The sequence below is a fragment of the Anser anser genome (genome assembly GCF_964211835.1).
Source record: "Anser anser genome assembly, chromosome: 5".
Taxonomy (NCBI): Eukaryota; Metazoa; Chordata; class Aves; order Anseriformes; family Anatidae; genus Anser; species Anser anser.
In genome coordinates, this window is record NC_139725.1 from 55,319,031 (window position 1) to 55,338,716 (window position 19,686).

General features: G+C 45.8%; 1 protein-coding gene across 1 annotated transcript; it reads left to right on the forward strand.

Moving 5' to 3' along the window:
• Nucleotides 1-5,769: 5,769 nt before the first annotated feature.
• On the forward strand, nucleotides 5,770-7,554 carry DIO3 (iodothyronine deiodinase 3). The gene has a single exon (XM_083840138.1). It carries the CDS (start codon nucleotides 6,133-6,135, stop codon nucleotides 6,955-6,957), a length of 825 nt encoding a protein of 274 aa, XP_083696264.1. The 5' UTR covers nucleotides 5,770-6,132; the 3' UTR covers nucleotides 6,958-7,554.
• Nucleotides 7,555-19,686: the final 12,132 nt, after the last annotated feature.

Consider the following 19,686-nt stretch of genomic DNA (forward strand, 5'->3'; position numbering starts at 1 on the left):
AACCGTCTTTATCTCAACTCACAGGCTTCACTTTCCCGTTTCTCTCCCCCCATCCCAGAGAGGGAGGGGGGAGGGTGAGCGAACGGCTGTGTGGTGTTTAGCTGCCAGCCGGGTTAAACCACAACAGTCTGTTATCATACTACATGGCTTGGGTAAAATCCTGATCACAAGGAAGGCAATGGGAGTTTTGCCAGTGCTCATTCAAGGCTTTCACCACACAGACCTCAGGGCTCTGAGAATCAGCCTGGAACAAAGCATGCCAGCCAGCAGTGAGATTACCCCATGGAAAGGAAGTTCAGAGGAGCAGTGTTTCCTTTACCCCAACAAAGCCCGGACCCAGCCTGTCAACTCAGAAGTATCCTCTTAACATTTTGAGAAAATACCATGACCAGGCTGCATCATTTAAAAGATTAAAAAAAAAAAATAACCTTAGCTGTAAGCCTGCTATTCTCATCTTTCTAAATTGTGCTAGTGCATTGAAATTTGCTATCAGTGGAAGCACATTGTTATAAAATGCCGCACGTGGTGAATTCTGTTACAATCTTTTCAGAGAAGACTGAGATTCCAGCAAATTGCACATCCTCATCCTTCTCTGCACCACACCTGAAACCAGCATGAAAAAAAGACAATGGAAGCAGTATTTTCTCTTTCTGCCAAGGACTTCATCTGTATTCAATGCGTATAAAGTTGCCACTTAAGTATAACTCTATGGGGTTCCACTTCTGGACTAGACTGTTGCCTTTGCTGCAGAGCAAGCCATTCAGATGACTATAATTACACCATAGTACCAGGGGGTCCAGCCTGAGCTCTTGAGCCACAGCAGCTTGTGAGCAGTTTGCTTGGTGGGTAGCTTGGCACAGGGGGCTCTGGATAATCTGATTTCCTACTGCTGGAGGAAGTCAGTCAGCAGCTGCTGCTGAAGTTGACATTGCCGGCTCAACCCTAAAGCCAGCTGTGCACCCCATCCAGCTCCAGTAGGACCTTGTGACAGCCGCTGTCATCTGCCATACATCTCCTGTTCTACACATCGTCCTTGCATTGAAGCTGGTTTGGGAAATCTCTGCCCTTAGCACATTCTCACAAGATAATCCCACCTAGGACCAGTCTGATAACATTGCTAAGGCAGTCTGATGGGCTAGTCCTGATACTGGCCTAGATACATGCTCTGGCTGTTTATCTTGTGCCTTCACTGCATTGCATCGTTTGGTTTTGTCATGAGCAGGGAGCTAACCTAGCAGGAAATAACTCAGTTCGTAGAGCTAAGCTTTTCTGCTCCCTTAGTTGCCTGAACCAGGTCTCCGTGGGTCATTGCAGCATCACAGAGCACAAAGTGCAAGCAGAAGCGAGGAAGGAGCAATAGGGTAGGAAATTGCACCTTTTGGTGTTCATCAACTTGCACTGTAAGTAGTGCTATTACTGCTATTTCAGGGCTCCTGAAGTAAACCCAGTCCCCAAAATCATCTGGGTTCACAAAAACAGAGATTCAGTAAAATCCCCTCACTCTCTCATCCAGAACCTCTCAGTTATCTGGTTTCTATCACAGCCTGATAGGCTGCTGGCACAACAGGGGCACTAGTGGTGTAGAGACAGGTGCAGAAACCCATCAGCACATCAGGGGTCTGCCACTAAGTCAGTGCTACAGAGCTTTGGCAGGTGGCTCACAGGCTCAAGAAAATGTTGGTTTCCACTTGGGGTGGAAGCTGAGTGTTGCGCTACAAGACCTATAGTTCTGGGATCAGTACTCCCTCCAAAATAAACAAATCCATCCCAGTTCAACCCAAAATGAGCAAGAAGTGGGGAAAAGAAAAACATTAATAAGCTTCAGTGCAGGGAAACTCTTTGTCATATATGTCATACTTGTCACGTATTCAAAGGTGAAAATGCTGGGGTGCGGAATCAAAGCCTGTGGCTCTGCTAGTGATTTTACACACTGGTCTGCAGTGCAGCACTTATTTTATTTCAATTCTCTAAGATACTCAAAGCATTGGCTAGCTCCTTGACTTTGCATGTTTTTTTCTTGAGTCATGTATATATTAAAAAAAAGAGCAGAATTAAAACATGTGTCATCTAAAAGTGATGAAAGATTACGAGGGATGTAGGTCCAGAGACATCCAGACCCATGCGCAGACTCCAGCCTTCCAGTAACTTCTTTGCAGAGGCCTCGCTAAGGGCAAACAAGTGCAAATGGAGTTTAGCCACCTTGGATTTAGCATTTACCCAGTTCTTACAGATACCAGACAGCAAACTACCGCTGCACTGCCACACCTCTCCACAGCTGCTGGAAATGGGTGGCCGCTTACACGAGGCGAAATTGCTCAGCTCTTATTTCAGGGCCTGATCCAAATGTCAGTGGAGGCTTTTTCATCTCCCTCTCATAAAGCTTAGTTCTAACACGCTAATGACATGTAGCCTAGCTGACATGAGAGGTGGAATTCTTCCAAAACATATTTTGTTTCCTGTCAGAAAGCATTGCGTGCCTTTGCCCAGGAAATTATAAAACAGAAAATAAACATGTAAATATACCATTTCAACACATCCTCTACATCAAAGCTTGTTTTTAATGTTTTTAATTTCAGCTTTTTGAGGTTTTGTTTTTATAAGTTGCTGAATTTATTTTGTAGCTCCTGTTTATAAAAGAACTTTTAAAGAGTTACAAATTACATTTATCAAATCAAAAAAACCTACAACTATAAAGCTCTCAAAAAGGCAAATAATGTGAACCCTGCAAGTGCACGCGTGCAGACACACACACACAAACTTCTATATGCGTAAGGTTACTGGCTACTGAACCACAGACCACATGCAGAAGAGTAAAAACCACCCATAACCAGATGTGCCACTGTAAATCTCATATTTTAGACTATATGCTATGAACTCTTCAACATGCAGGAAGACACAAGTTCCCACAGTATTAGTAGCAGTGATAGGGATTCCTAGAAAGACCCATTACCTTCAGATACCTAAAAATAGCCCAGCATCCCAGAGGAAGGTACTGCCCTTGCGTAGTACATGGAGGGCTTATTGGGGCATGATTTGGAAAAATATCCAGCACAACACAGACACGCGAATGGCAGTGACACATCACTTCAAACCTCCCTAAAACCAAAGACAGAATTTCACCCTTTCCCACGGAGTTTTGTGTAAATACAAATGAATGCTGTACTTAGACTGAATGCAGCAGTGCATGACTTGCAGAGCCATGCAGAGCCACTGCTTCTTTAGGAAACAGCAGCCTCAGGTTATACTTGAATTTTCCTGTGGTAGGGAAGGGTAGCGGTGGGCCATTGCAGCAAAGTGCTTCAGTTCCCTGCTCTATCCGCAGCTGAATAGGAAACCCCAATTCAAATGTTTCCTTCAAGCTATAAAAATAAAACATAGTTGATTCCAGGGATTAGAGAAAAACGCATTTCCAAAGTCCCTATTCAGCTACAAATACGCTATTTAAGACCAAATACTTTTTTTTTTTTTTTTTACCTCGGAATATCTCTCACTGATCTGGTAGAGCAAAGTTTGTTGATATTCAGGGTTGCAAAGCCATCTGTTTACTCAGGCTTTTGTCTGTCAGCATAGTTTGAAGAGGTCGCTTTTAGAGATCAATTTTTTTTTCCTGGGGGTTTCTTCAGAGCTACCACAATTTGTTATTGCGTCTGTTTAGAGGCTTTAATTTGTGGTTTTCAGGATTGCATAACTGCACAGAGAGGTGGTGAGAGGCCCACATGAAGAGTTCAAAATAAGTTTGACAATATAGTAAATATCTACTCAGTAATTTTCCCTGGACTGAGCACCACAGAATGCTAAAAAAGTTATTAGTCAGGCTAGTGTATGAACGTGTCATTATGAGGACCGGAGCATATATTTCCATTCAGATACTACAACACTGAATTCACTCCACTCGCTGTTGACACCAGCTGAAGACGATCCATGGGGGGCTGCAACCCAAGCGCCCACTTAGGTTGTTCTAAAAGAGTCTGTTTCGAACCAGATATAGAAAAAAAATAAAATGAGATTTTAATTGTGCCTTTTATTTGGAGTTCTCATAATAAGTTACATAAAAAATGAAGTAAGCCGCCTGGACTCCCAGGAGGAAGAGGCTCAGCTTTGGTTTTTCCATGTTGCAGATGTCAGATGGGAGGCACAGAGACGTGCACAGCCACGTTTGGAGAAGCGCTCGCTGCACCCGGGGCAGGTTTCAGGTTCTGTGGGTCACTAGGAATCTGTAGCCAGATACCCGGCATTGACCACATGCAGAAACAGGGCTCTGATATGCACATTGTGTGCTTGGGTTGTGCATCCCCAGGGTCCGGGTGGCAGGCACCTGTGTGCATGCTGCTACAGCAGCACCTGAAGGCCTGAGTCATGCCTGCATAGCAGAGGGCAGCACTGGGTGTTCTGGGCAACCCTAACACCCCTTTCTGAAGAAGCTGGTGAGGAAATGATGTTCACACCACAAGCTGGGAACCCTGCATCAATGGAGTGGCAAGGCTGTGAGCAGAGCCATCGGTTTTTGCCTAGTATTGTGTCTAGACACCAAACTAGATTTAAGCCGCATACCTCTGGTACAGGTCTCCATCTAGCCCAGCAAGAAGGAATTTATGGGCTATAAATTCCTCCTGCCTGGGTAAAGACTGGAGGCAGCTAGTCTGTGCTCGCCTCTGTGTACTGCAAGCATTTCACCACAGGTAACACAGCCCCCAACCCTAAAACTGGTGTTCGCACATCTGCTCTGTGGACGGGACACACGGGTCCACCCGACATTGCCCACGACATGCCTCTTCACCCCGCTGCTTGAGGACTTCGCTAGGCCCGCTGATGCAAGGGGCTGGGATTTCTACTTCGCAGGACAACACAACACAATACTGCTGCTTCCTCCTGAGTTGCTGCGAGGGGGCTTCGAGGCTTCCATCTCACCTGGGTGCAGTGGGCGACGTAGTGGGGGCCGCGGCCGGCTGTCCCCACTGCCGACGGGATGGGTTCCAGGGGACAAGCCCAGAGGACGGGACGGGACGGGACGGGACGGGACGGGACGGGACGGGGCGGGACGGGGCGGGACGGGACGGGACGGCAGCCCCGGGAACGCTACGCCGGCCCCATCCAAGCCGCCGTCGAGCTCTCCCGACGGCCTCCTGCGGCACGGCCCGGCCCCGCCTTCACACCCGGCCGGCCCCGCCAGGCAGCGGACACCCGGGGGCCGGGGGGGTGGCAGGGTCCGGCGGCTCCCCCCCTCCGCCGCCACCACCACCGGCACGGCCGCCGCCGCTTCTCGGGCAACAGCTCCCCTTAGCGGCCGCAGCGCCGCCCGCCGCCCGCCCCTCCTCCGCCGCGGGCCAGCGCCCGCCGGCCGGAGCCCACCTGGCACCCCCTGAGCCCCGCCGCGGGGCCGGGGCAGCGCCCGCCGCCCGCCCCGTCCCGTCCCGTCCCGTGCGCCCCGTGCGCCCCGTCCGTCCCGTCCTGTCCCGTCTCCTCCCGTCCCGTCCCGCCCCGCCGCGGGAGGATGCGGGCGAGACCGCGGGTTCGAGCTCCGGTGTCCCCGGTGCCCGGTCGTGGCCGTGCCCGCTTGTGGCTGTGCCCGGTTACGACCGTGCCCGGGCCGGGGGCTGAGGAGCGGGGAGGGACGCGGCGCGGAGCGGGCTGCCCGTCCCTGACACCTGCGGGCGCCGCCGGGACGGCGCTGCCCCGGCCCCGCTCCTGCGCGGCCCCGACCCCGCTGTCGGGGCGGGGGAGTGGGGGGGGGCCGGGCTGCGCCTGTTGCATTGTCCCTGGCGGGGCTGGCAGCGAGCGGCCGCCGCTATCTGCGGCCGGGGACCCCGGCCGTGCCCTATCGCGGACTCTCTGCTGGGGCCTGATAGCGGCTGCTCCCTGCTCGGCTGCACGTCCCCTCGCAGCTCCCGCCGGGGCTCTCTCCCCCTTTGTCTGTGTATTTTTAGGTCATTAGAGTGGAGGGGTAGGTAATCCCCAGGCTCAAGTTCCAGAGGGGCGGGTTCTGGCCGGAGGTGGAGTCACTTTTCATTTAAATCCCTGACTATAAAATGGGCTTAAAGAGAAGCGGGATCTCAGCCGTGCCGCGCAGACCCCGGCAAGCAGGGTACGTGGGGGCCCCCGGGCAGCCGGCGCCCCGCAGCACCAGCCGCGACGATGCTCCACTCCCTCGGCGTTCACACCTTGCAGCTGCTCACCCAGGCGGCCGCCTGCATCCTCCTCTTCCCCCGCTTCCTGCTCACCGCCGTGATGCTCTGGCTCCTAGATTTTCTGTGCATTAGGAAGAAGATGCTACTGATGCCCACGGCGGAGGAGGTGGCCAGAGCCAGCGAGGGGCCGCCCCCCGACGACCCCCCGGTCTGCGTGTCCGACTCCAACCGCATGTTCACGCTGGAGTCGCTGAAAGCCGTGTGGCACGGGCAGAAGCTGGACTTTTTCAAGTCGGCGCACGTGGGCTCCTTGGCCCCCAACCCCGAGGTGATCCAGCTGGACGGGCAGAAGAGGCTCCGCATCCTGGACTTCGCCCGCGGCAAGAGACCCCTCATCCTCAACTTCGGCAGCTGCACCTGACCCCCGTTCATGGCCCGCCTCCGGTCCTTCCAGCGCCTGGCCGCGCACTTCGTGGACATTGCCGACTTCCTGCTGGTGTACATCGAAGAAGCACACCCCTCCGACGGCTGGGTCAGCTCGGACGCAGCCTACAACATCCCCAAGCACCAGTGCCTCCAGGACAGGCTGCGGGCAGCTCAGCTGATGAGGGAAGGGGCGCCCGATTGCCCCCTGGCCGTGGACACCATGGACAATGCTTCCAGCGCCGCCTACGGTGCCTACTTCGAGAGGCTCTACGTCATCCAGGAGGAGAAAGTGATGTACCAGGGAGGCAGAGGACCAGAGGGCTACAAGATCTCGGAGCTCAGAAGCTGGCTAGACCAATACAAAACCCGGCTCCAGAGCCCCAGCACGGTGGTCATCCAAGTGTAAAAAGGACCTGGCAAAAGGCGCAGGGGCGGAGAGGGGAGGGGAGGGCGGGAGGAGAGGTGGCGAGGGAGAAGGCACCGCGACGCGGATGGCAGGAGCCCTCCTCCCCGGGGACACTCGAAGGAGGCTGCCGTGCGAGCTTTCGAGCAAGATGTGCCATAGTCCTTTCTCTATTCAAATCATGTTGATTTGCCAGCCACGCTCTGTCGATACTGTATTCCCATGTGCGTTTTGTAAATATCTCTTCTTTTTTTTTTTTTTCTTTTATTTGGAGAAGCGTTTACTAATTTTTAAGGAGGCTCTCTTCCTTCGGGATCTGTTCCCAGCTGCGTGTGTGCGCGGGTGTGTGTCTGAAAAGTTGTGTACAAGTGCTCCGTGCTGCCTAGCAAGTGCTAACTGGGATTTCTAGTATTTCTTTGTGATGACCGATTTTGAAATGGGTTTCTCTAATGCCAGGAAATCGCGTCTGATGTTGTCAAGTACTAGAACTGCCAATAGCCAGAGCTGAACGGAATGTCCTATTTATGGGGGGGTTTTGTAAGACGTTCGTTCACCTTTTTTTTATGAATTTTTTTAAATAATAAAGGTTGAGTAAATACACGTCTAACCTTGCCCGTCTCTCTATCTCGCTCCAGAGCGCCACATTCACTTTCCCTTTTGCCTACCTTGTAGCGTCCTCTTCGCGGCCGAGGAGGGGAACGCGAAGCGGCAGGAGGGAGAGGATGCGCAGCTGGGGGCGGCGAACAGGGCTGCGGCAGGACCCGAAGAAGAAGGGGGGCACTGAGGGTCCCCAGGGGAAAAACACACCTCCGGGGCTCCCGCGGGAGGGGGAACGGCGCTGGCCCTAAAACCCACACCCGAGGGACTGCGCGCTCCTTCATTCACCCCGCCGAGCCGCCCCCCGGGGCTGCGCCCGGGGAGAGCGAAGGTGCACAGGTGAACCTCGGCCAAAACAAGTGAACCTCAGCCAAAACTCCGGAGGGGTAAAGCCGCCCCAGCAGGGCGAGCCGCCCCGTCGAGGACGCCCCGTCGAGGGCGCTCGGGCGGCCCCGAGGCGCCGGTGCCTCCCCCCGGTTGGGAGCGGGCGCGACCGCACCTGCGGCGAGGTGGGACCGGCCCCGCGGGGCTCGGGCAGAGGGGCTCGGGGCTCAGCCCCCCGGGGGCCGCGCTTCCAGAGGGAGAGAGGCGGTAGGGGGTGCCGGAGACAGCCGACAGGTGCTGGCGAGCGCGGAGAGCATCCTGCGAGCCCCTCCGAGGCCGCCCGGGAGCCGCCAAGCACCTCCCGTTGTGCCTTAGGGCAGTGGCACGACGGGGCGGCCCCGGCGGGGCTGTCCTCCCCGGCGAGCTTCGGCAGCCCGCGAGGGAGAAGCGGGAGCCGAGAGGCCCCCAAGGGACCCAGGTGCCCCCCGGGACCTTTTAGGACAAGGAGTCCCGCCGAGCTCCGACGGCACGCCGCTCAGCCGCCCCGACGCCAAGCTCTGCGCCCTCTCCAGTGCCCCGGAGCCCAGGGGAAGCCTCGGGCGCATCCCCAGCTGCGGGGCGGCAGCGGCGGGACCCCGTCCCCGCTCCTCCAGGGCTCAACCGTGCGGGATCCGCACCCCGGGGTCGGGGGGGAGGTGTCGGTGGTCGAGCGGCTCCCAGCGGCCGGGCCGGGCGGCACCTTGCGGCGGGGGCGCCCCGGTTCCCCTCCTCCGGCCCCACGGGGGACCGGGCCAGCTCTTTTCGCCAGCCCCGGCTTCGCAAGCATCTGCCCGGCGCGGCACAATCTCGGCTGCCTCTTACATAAGGATGGAGCCGCTCCGCCGCCTTCACACGGGCTTCCTGCCGCGGGAGGAACCCAGGTCGGTTGGGGCGATGCGAAAGGCATCGGAGGAGACCGGAGGAGCCCAGGGCAGCGGGCCCGCAGCAGGTGGAGGTGCCGGGGGGCTCCGCCAGCCCCGGGGCGGCTGCTGCTCCCCGCCGCCCCTCGGTGCCACCGTGTCCCGGTCCCCTTTCGCCACCCCACAGCCACCCTTTGGCGGCAGGCGCCCGGGGGGACCCACGCAAAACCCGAGGCTGTCTCCACCAGCCCCGGCACAAGGCTGGCACCAGCTTTTTTTTCTCCACAGCTTTTTCTCCTCGCTTTATAATAAAGCCCTTCTTTGCTTTTTCACCTCGCTCTCGCCTTTCCATGCCCGCTTTTGGCATGATTTGGGTAGGACCCCGAGTTGCGGGTAACCCCCCGGCACGTCCCCACCCGGTCCAGCCCCCAGGATATTTTCCGGTCATACGGAAAGAAGAGGTCACTGTCCTTGGCTGGTTTCTTTCTACTAGTGAAAGAAACTTTCATCTTCACTTTCTGCTACTAGCGGATTTTGGTCAAAGGGTATCGGAGGTCAGGGGTTTTTGTTTGTTTGTTTGTCTTGTTTCTCAATAAGTCAGCTCTCTAAAGCTACATGCCTCCTTTAAACCGAACACAGAGCTCTTATTTATCGCTTCGTCTTTAATCAGCATTAGAAGAAGAAAATGCAGTGAAAGCCTGGAACCCCTGAAAGAGATCATACTTCTCCTCTGCACAAATCAAAGTTATCTGCTCTTATTATGCCTTCTATTTAAAATGAATCATGAGCCTCCATCCCAGTGAGCTTCCTCGGGGGTACTTGTTTAGCACAGATTGGAACAATATGCTCTACATCTAAAAAGCCCGGGGTGTCAGAAGCCTCTCCAGCTGATACAGAGTATTGAGAAATATCCTATCTTTAAAACACATTTTTCTTGCCTTTCCACCCCCCCTCCCCCCCTCCCCCCCAAGTGCCTGACGAACAGAAGTCAGAGAGCAGGGAAGAGATTTATCAGAGAGAGAGATCTAAGTGGTGATTACGTGTTCTGTCAATAATTAATTGAATTATGTCCTCGGCATAATCGCATGCAGTCCTCAAGCTGGGAGGGGAACAGCAAGAAGGAAGTCGTCGTGTGGTCGGAGGGGGATCTCAGGACATGGTTCCAGTCATTGAAATGTGATGTAACATTGCAGTCTGGTGCATTCTGAGGCACAAATGGGGAAATACAAACGAAACCAACCACTCAAGTATTATTTGCTTTACAACAGACAGGCAGCAAAAGCACTTGTTTTCGTGGCTTTTTTTCATTAGTTGTTTTCATTACTACTTTTTTATCTGCTGGCGATTTAAAGGTGTTCGATGATGAACAGACCAGAGATCCTACTCCTTTGACCCATAAGCTGTATGTTCTCAGTTTTGTATTGTTCACCACACACTAATTGACTAAATTTGATGTTTCTGATGTTTGAAGTAAACTGGATGAAATTAAAATCAGTCCAGCAAAACATCATATATCCAATATAAATCTAGAAATGACACATTCAAAGAACCTTGCAAGCAAATTCTTACCCTGATACTAATTTTTCTGTACTTTTTCCAGTCACAAGGGAGATCATCATGTCATTATTAATTTATTATTTACTAAGAGCTGTTAGAGTGCTCTTTTGGTACACAAATGCAAGAAAACAAAGAGCTTGATTCATTTCTCTCACAAGTTTTGCACTGGTGTAACTTCAATGACACGGGTGTAGTCACTTCAGAACCACCTGGGTGTAATTATGATCAAAATCTGGGCTATTGCACTTCCTTTGCTTTTCTAATGGTTCAAAACCGCTGTTTTTCTACAGCATGCTGCGGAAGACAAGACAGCTGTTTGAAAATAGAGCTCAAAAATCATTCTCAAGTTCCTCCTCACTGAGAGTGCCAGTGTCTTAAATCCTGCCAGCACTTGGGAATGTCAGCATGTTTCCTCACCATCCTGCACCCTCCCTACAGTGTGAGAGTTGTGCACCCCATCGATACACGCTCCCTCGCACGCGTTAAGGCACATCCTCTCAGTGTCTTGGGATTTAAATCAGGTATCTTTCCGTGTTAAATGCTTTTAAGCATCCAGCTGCCAAAAGGAATTTGGCACCTGCATCCTTCTTTGCAAATTTCTCCTTTCAGACTAATTCTTGATGATGCCTCTCAAATAGGGTTCATTTCTGACCTCCGCTTAATTGATTACTCCAAGTATTTCTTGTTTTTGGCCTTCCACCTGCCACTTCAGAGATTTTGGAAGTGGTTTACAGTGGCAAATTCACTAACAATCAATGGCCAAAAACATCCTAACTAGAACAGTGATCATTATTCAGTACTTTCACATTACTTCATACTTCAGTAATGTGAGAATACCGAGACAAGGTTAAAATACTTCAGCTAATGTTTTATATAATAATTCTTCCCAGGGTCAGAATGTACAACACTTATGCTCACAAGATTAAGGATACCACAGTCTGGTCCATGGAGCTCCTGAGCCCATCAGACAGAGAAGATCAGGCCTATCTTTGTTCCTTCTTTCTTTTCCAAGTTAATAGCTGCTTCCTGACTTGATCTCTTGTTTATTCCTTGAAAGGGAATTATAAATGAAAACCTACACCTGCAAGCAGGAAGCATTTGCTTCTATTTCCTTTCAAGTAATAAATATCCTCCCATCTTGAAAGGACCTTTAGGATGTGGCTAGATGGGGCGAGGTAGCTCAGCCTCCAACACATCATTCCCCAAGTGCCCAGAATTATCCTGGCACAGAGGTACACCCTGAATGCCCAAAAAAGACAACATCAAATTGCTGCAGTTCTTACCAGAGATGTTCACAGATGAATTGGGCACATGGCCACTGGCAGAAGGGGATTCCCATCATCAATTATAGAATAATGGGCACTACTCTAATCTATAAACAGAGTTAAATTTTACCAAATCTCCTAGCAATAGGGGTAAGGACCATGACAAAGTTTTCTGTCTCTTTTGTCTGTCTTCTCCCTCTCACTTTCTTTGGCTTAGACAGCAACTAGTGCTGGAGGAGTCTGTCTTTCACCAGACTATTACATCCACTCTAAGGCACCCTGGGAGGCAGTTTTAGAGTCACATTCCTATTGCCTTGGTGCCTCCTACTTTTTTTTTTCTTTTTTTTTTTTTTCTGAAGAGTCAGTCGGGACATACATTTCTTGCAGTAGCCAAAACTCAAAATTAAGTATACTGATTCAGTCACTTCCAGGTTATCAGGCACAATTCCTCAGATGATGTGCCACACTGTAGAATTTAAACTAGCTCCCATAGCACAGAACCTCGTGTCAGGTATCCTAAATGTCGAAAAATGTCATGTTGAAATATCTTTCAGAGCTTTTTCAAAGCTCATTTAACTTCATAAACATAATCATGCTGACGATAAAATTAGTGCTGAAGATCTGACAGTGGAAATAATTCCTAAGAATAAAAATCATTACATAAACTAAGGATACATTTTAAAACATACATTTATGAAAACTGACATTTTATTATGTGAAAAACAAAATTTAGATGTACATATTATCAATTTTAAAATTGCTATAAGGGAACTGACCCTTACAAAAACTATGGAACCAGGCTGAAGAAATTCAGAAGTTGCACAATTCAAAGCAAGAAAAAAAATGCTGTTTAGTTTCTTTATCCCGTACCATTTGTGATGAAGGACAATCAGGAAAGAATAGGGTGTAAGGCTGTTGTCAACTGGATTTGTAGCACATGGACGTAGAGAACATACTGTGCTACTAACGCTTCAGACATATGCATACAATTGCAAACAGAGATCAAAATTAGTCCAAAGTGTTTTTGGAACATTGGAAAGGGAGAGGCAGGGGGTTGTGCATTTTATAGAATGAAATATTTATTTCAAAAAGTGATAATTGTACAAAAAAATTAAGCAAGTTACCAAGTTAATTTCTACTTCTTTTCACTCTGAGTGGAACACAACCATTGCACGTATGTCAATGAATCATGAACTGTTCTGGGGAAATACAAAATATTAGATGGAACTCAGCAATCCTGTTTCCTCTATTTCTTTATTTTTTTTTCTTTTAACTTCATATTCTCTTCTCTGGAATGCATACCACTGCACTGATTATGCTAAGCTCTAATTTTTTGATGTTCATAGATCTATGATTTTTCTTAGTGTTTAGCTGATTGATGTATCTCAGATAATGAATAATCTACCATAACATCAAACTAAGTCAATGGTTAAGGTATTTGTAAAGCTTGGAACCATCCCTCAGAACTAACCAGCAAGACTTCTTCTATGCCCATGAGATGTCTTCACTTTATTCACTCAGCCAAAATATTTCCAGAAATTATCTATTAGTAGGAACAGAACAGAAGAAAAAAGAACAGATCAAGGAAAAAATGTCATTGATCTCACTTTCTGTATTTTTATTGACTGTATTTCAGACCCGCTCTCATAAATACAAGAGAGGGTTGGAGAAACTCTGAAGTGATTTACGGGTAGAATTGAAACATACTGGTGTGTACTATAGAAATACATCTCTATTTCCTAAAGTTGGATAGAAGCTATCCGGAGGGATAAGTATTGGCACTTCTTGCAGACACTGCTGGAAGCTGGAAAGATCTCCCTTGTCTTTTACTACATACATTGTGTTACTATAAACCCGTTTGGGAATCTTTTGTTTGTTAATAAATCTAATCCTTAGGAAAAAGACTTGACAAAAAGGAAAAACAGGCTTTATTTTATATTTCCAGTTATTGTATGCACCCGCTGACTCACTATTCATTTCCAGATCTGTCAAGGGCTTTTTTTTTGCTCCTTTCATAGTGCCTCATGGATCCAGGAAGGGGATGGGGAAAAAAACGTCTAGCAGGTAGGGTCTCTGAGAGAGACTGCAGTCTGCACTACAAGTGCATGAGACACGGACCAAGCTGCAGGATGATTAAATGAGGTAGCCAGTTGTCTATTTCCCATGCACAGCACATGACAGTTGACAGATATGTCTGGCTAAGTATTTTCTGTGAACCTGGTGCTATTTTTAATGCCAGGTGAACAATCAGGGCATTCATTGCAATTCCCATGTCATTCATTTTCAGACAACAGATGTGTCATCATTGTAAAATGGAATTTGGGTGGGTTTTTTTTGGAAAAGAAATCAACACTTAAGCCATACTTTTGAGCAAGTCAAAAGACACCCAAGGGTATGATTGCCTTGTATGCTGTTCTTTTTAATAAGGCCAAGGAAAAGCATCACTGGTTGGGATTATAATCAACTGCTGCTTTAATGCAGACAATTGAAGAAGGCTCCTTACTGATGGTTGTAAATTCATTATTAAGGATACCACTCAGAGTCATTTGGCATGACATTTTTTATGCACAGAACAGAAGAGTGCAATATTAGCTCCTCCTGAGTGATTGGATGAGTTGTACATTCATTAATGGACATATCAGAAAATGTTTCCCAGATTTGACTTATCTCCTACACAAACTCAAAAGATGCAGATTGTCTTGCTGTTGTTTACTCAAATTTTTGGTGCATTTTTTCACTCTGTCCAAGATCCTGTTTATTTGAGAACCTAGCATCATTATGCATTGTAGATTTTACTGCTGACTTTGAGATCACAACAGTCTGGCTGTGTTCACCATGTATTATGAAATCTACAGGATGATGAGAACAACTTAGTTGCACTAATCCTATAATAGATAAACATTTCTCAGCTCAGTACTTTGAGAAATTAACGAATTGGTAGATTGTAAATCCAGTAAATCTGGATAAATTTTTGGTTCAGTGTTTTATCCACCCAAGTTGCCAGTTCAACATGGCTAAAATCCACAGGTCTTCCATCTGACAATTACAAAATTATTCTAACAAGAATTCATTAAAACATAAACACATTAAAACTAAAAACTCAAAAGAATCTATACTAATATTTTCATCATAGACCACTTTTTTTCATTTAAGATGTTTCATTTCTAAATATACCTAGATTTAGTTTTCCAGAAAAGATATACGAAACAAAGAATGAAAAGTTTCATTTTCCATTTTGGCCAACTCAAGAATCTATGTTTTCCTATTACACAAATGAAATAAAATATATATATTAATCAAATTCCCTGCTCTCTAGTCTTTCTTCCTGTTCATGAATCATTCATGAACTGGTTATGATCTGTTAATCTATTCTTTATCCACACACTTCATCAATCAAATTACATGAACAAATTTCAGCCAAGAACATATCAACTAATTGTTCATTGAGGCTATTTATTTAACTGTGATATATGACCATCATTTATACGAACAGCGTCATATTTGTGCCACTGCTGGCTATATGTTGTTATTTTTTCTAAAAGTACCACATCTGATATTTCTCAGATGTGGATTCTCAGACAAATAATCATTAAGTCTTTAAAAGTTATACAGAGTTTCTAACCAGTCAGTGGCACTGTCCACCACAAATGAGCCATCAGCTCATTTTCAGTTTTGTGAACAAATATGTTCTATTTAACTGCATGCACAAACTATACATATAGTTGGTAGGCGAGACTAGACAATAAGAATAATCTTTTACAACAAACAAACAAACAAATAAATAAATAAATAAATAAATAAATAAGCTTAGAGTTCAGTACTTAGACTTCCAGTATAATTTCTTTCTCCACATAAGTAATAGTGAGAATCCAACCACTCCTGAACTGCCAGATAGTTAGGACACTCACTTAAAGGAGGAGGCTCTGGTAAAAGTCTATCTCACATTCCGGGATTTAAACTTGGAGTTTCCATATTCCTGACCATGTCATAGCCTATGAACACAAACCATTTCCTTGGAACTTTGGCAGAATAGGTTTTGATCAACATTTGTGAAGGATGGCCGGGGAAATATTTTTCACTTTCATTGCAAAGGTACTCATTCAGGGTATAAAACAGGTATGTTATAGTAACAAGCAAAGAATCAGGTACATGCCATAGCTATGTGAGGCTACTATTTATTTCCAGATTATTATCATTCTTCTTTATTTTATTCTGACCAGACAGTCTATTCTGACTTGAACAACATTCCCAATGAAAATTTGCTGTTAGCCAATACATTCCCACATAAAATAGCTGTTTCCACAAATGTGAATTCACCAAAAAAAAAATAAAATCATTGAAAAGCTTCAGGCTAGCCCTAGGATGGACTTTCGGACTTGCATGTAACTGACTGGTCAATATGTTTACATATCTTACCCTGCTGTGCATACGACCAAGCATTGTGTAGGCAGGCATGCTGGCCAATAAAATCTCAAAAAGCAGTGAAACGTTCCCATCAATGTAAGCAACAGTTCTCATTATAAATAATTGTTTTGTCATCTCTCCCCAGGCTCATTTTCTTTCCTTTCTTTCTCTCCTGCCTGCATTTCCTCAGAGATGTTCTTTCTTCATCAACATAGCCTTGTGTTACTTCACTGCAGCTCTGCTGCCCTCCATTCTAAAATCTGGCATTACAGTGAAACTTCCAAGAATTCCATTCTCTTAAGCATTATGAGTCACACTGTAGTCTTCAGCAATATTTTTAAAACACCAATGTTTTTTTAATCACTCTTGAGACCCACAGAAGAAAGTAAGGATATTATCTTGCTAACTTACAGTCGTGGTTGTTTTTTCTATTGCCACCCACACTCTCTCATCTTTCTCCAGATACTCTGTTCCAGTCTCTCAATAGTGCAGGCATATGGTATTCAAGCATGCCAGAGTCTGACTTCAAGTTTTAGTCATTTTTTTTTTCCTGTAAAAAGGATGGAAGGACATTAAGCCTATGACCATTTGAGAGCTTTCTTTAAATAAGAGGGTTTTTAGGGTCTATAGTTAAATTAAAAATATATACATATATATACTGTAAAACTAACAAAGAAATACCAGATCTGAGGAATAACTCATCATATCTGAATACCAGAAATGCCATGTGTTTGATATGTCTGTTGGCACAGAATTCATTGGTGCAACCGTGTACATAAGAAGGGAAGAATTCTTGCCTCCTTGCAGTGAACTCCAAAAAAGCCTTGTAATGGAGGAGCTGGTCATTTTTAAAGGTAAAGCTGTAAATACTGTTCCTGATAACAATATAAATTTTTATTTTTCTACTTTAAGAGCTTTCCATTTTAATGAGGAAAAAAGAAACATTACTAACCGATGGTAAAGTTATCAGTCCATATTCTTTGCCTTTCTTTTGTGCATGAGGGATGAGGCAGCTGGTATTACAACAGACTTATTTGAAATTTAGGATGGAAGTCCCATAAATTGCTGTTATCTGCACTGCAGAAGCTCATGTGACACACTGAATAAATATACCTCAAGGTAAGCACATAACACTGGACAATGGGTGTTCAGTAAAGAAGATTCCCGAAGACAACAGTTATCCGAGCTTCAGTAGAGAACCGCTTCTTGCATGGAGCACCCAGGTATGCCTGGCTGCCCCATGACAGCCATTTAAAAATCTGCCAGGAAATGAGAGGAAGAGACCTAGATTTCAAATTACCAGCTGATCATATGAAGAAAGTACATTCTTAGGTCTCAAAAGTTACTGAAAAATGGTCAGTGAGTTTGCCTGTGCAAGAGATGGTTGAGAGAACTGTGAAAATAAACATATCATTGAGAAATAGAGGTAGGATGAGTGAGATTTGCTTAAGAAAAGGTGAGAACAGTGTTAAGTGAAATAAAAAAGAATCCATATTAAATAGTAGCATTAGTGCTGTAAGCCAGCTAGCTACGAGTAATTAAGACTCTTCAAGAATCAAACTTAGGTGAGGAATTTTACACTCTCTCTCTCTCTTTCTTATTTGTCTACATAAAATAAAGCAGAATAATGCTGAAACTGCTTGTCTTATGTTCATCTCAAATAGGTCCTTTCTGCTTTGCTGCCAAAAATGTGGAAAAGCTGTTATTTTGTCTTTTTTTCTTTTTTTTTTCTTTTTTTTTTTTGTCTTTCCTTTTAGTAGGATTTCGCTCCTGCTCTATGTGTCTTTAAGAAATTTTGGCCAATTTTTTCATTTGATTGTACTGATTCATTTGATTGTACTGATCCTAAGCTTTTGGAGGATGCTGCAGCTACCAGGCCAAGATGTTTTAAAATTACTTTACTCATTGTGGTTTTTTAATATTAAACAGAAAAAGATCAATTTCTAGGAGATTGGGCCAAAATATTAGCACAGTTGCCTGACGTTAAGCTTTTCAGTCCATATTTAGTCTCCCTAGTGTCAATTGTTGTTATACTTCAGCAACATACATCCACAGATCTCAATGAACATGAGACATAACCCAGCTAAAAAAACAAACTACTTGTAAGCTCATTATCACTACAGATTCAGGACCCTACTTAAACACAGGTATCCAGTTTTAAGACTGTAGCAGTAAAAGGCTTTGGTAACTGCTGATGTCATTGATCATTCTGGGGACTTCAATTTTTCACTGGAGCTATTGTTACCAAAAAGCCACCTCTTCAAGACCTTTCTCTTTCATTATTTTATACTACTTGGAAGAAAAAGAATATCTCCATTTTGTCTGAATGCCCATTGCTGGAATTTAGTACCTTCAGCAGAACAGAATGCACCAGGTACTACAGACAGCTTCTGGTCTGGGCAGCAGATATCAGGCTTAGCAAAGAGAATGCCATCAGTCAAAGATCAATAGCTAAAAATTCCAGATTACTCTGAATCATTCTCCTGACTGGCCTTCATACTACCTCTTACTGACTTTTCAGGAATAATTAGAAACAGGCGGCAGTTGCACCATTTCTCTAAGTTTAAAGCAAGCTGAAATTCAGAATTGAGTTGCTACATTTTCAACCGCAGAAAATGTCAACTGCACAGGCAATTTTTGTCTGAATTTGCACACACTTTTTTCAGTTCTTCACTGAAAGGAAAGGCAACTGACACTATATGGAAATCTAGCAAATACAAAGTATGAAGCTATGAAAATTAAGACTGTTGTGAAATTTAGAAATGTGACACTGATGTGAATTTGCATGTCTCTAAAACAGACTCTTCTATTACTAGTCCCAGATTTGTATATGCCAGACATAGCTGAGTGAAAGCCAAAGCCTAGATTAATCCACTTTCTATAAAAGTTGACTATATATATATCTGAAAAACACAACACAGAAAACAATATTAGAGAGCTCATAAAGAAAATATCATCTAATTAGTTAGCTATAAATATGCGTGGGTTCAGGAACAGACTTACCTTGAAGGACTTTTTGTTTTGTTGTGCTGCACAAAATATACATCTAAAATTCAGTTTTCTTTATGAGCATTATTTAACGAATTCCCTAATGACAATCATTTAGTCATGAAATTATTATTTTGTTCACTCTTTTCTTCTTTTTCTATAATAAAATACCTCCAATGCCATTTATGAATAAAGTTAAAATAATACTTTGAGTAATCAAAGGGTAAGCATCCAAAAAATTTAGAAGACAAAGACTGCATATTTTAACAAGATTATCCACACACAGCAATATGATAGGCGTTACAGCTGTGACAGAGATTTAACTTGGGAAGAATCAATGCAGATTTGCAGATGGAAGTCATGTCTCAAAAACGTATTTTTGAGACAAAAGGCATTTTTAGGAACATGTGGATAAGATGAGCTGGTTACTGCGGTGTTAGAATTCTGTGCTTGGATACTTGGGGGCATATGATTTGGTTTTCTGTAAAGCTTTGGGAAGATCACAGACCCTTAACAGAGCAAAGGTATCATCGGCAAGAGGAACAATCCTCTTGTGCATTATCAGCTTTTTCCGAATAAGGAAAGAAAGGAAAGATCTAATGGCTAATTGTCTGCAGGGAGGAAGGTTACTAGCAAGGAGTTACAAGGTGGCTGCTGGAGTCTCTGCTGTTTGGCATGTATTATGAGTATGAGTCATG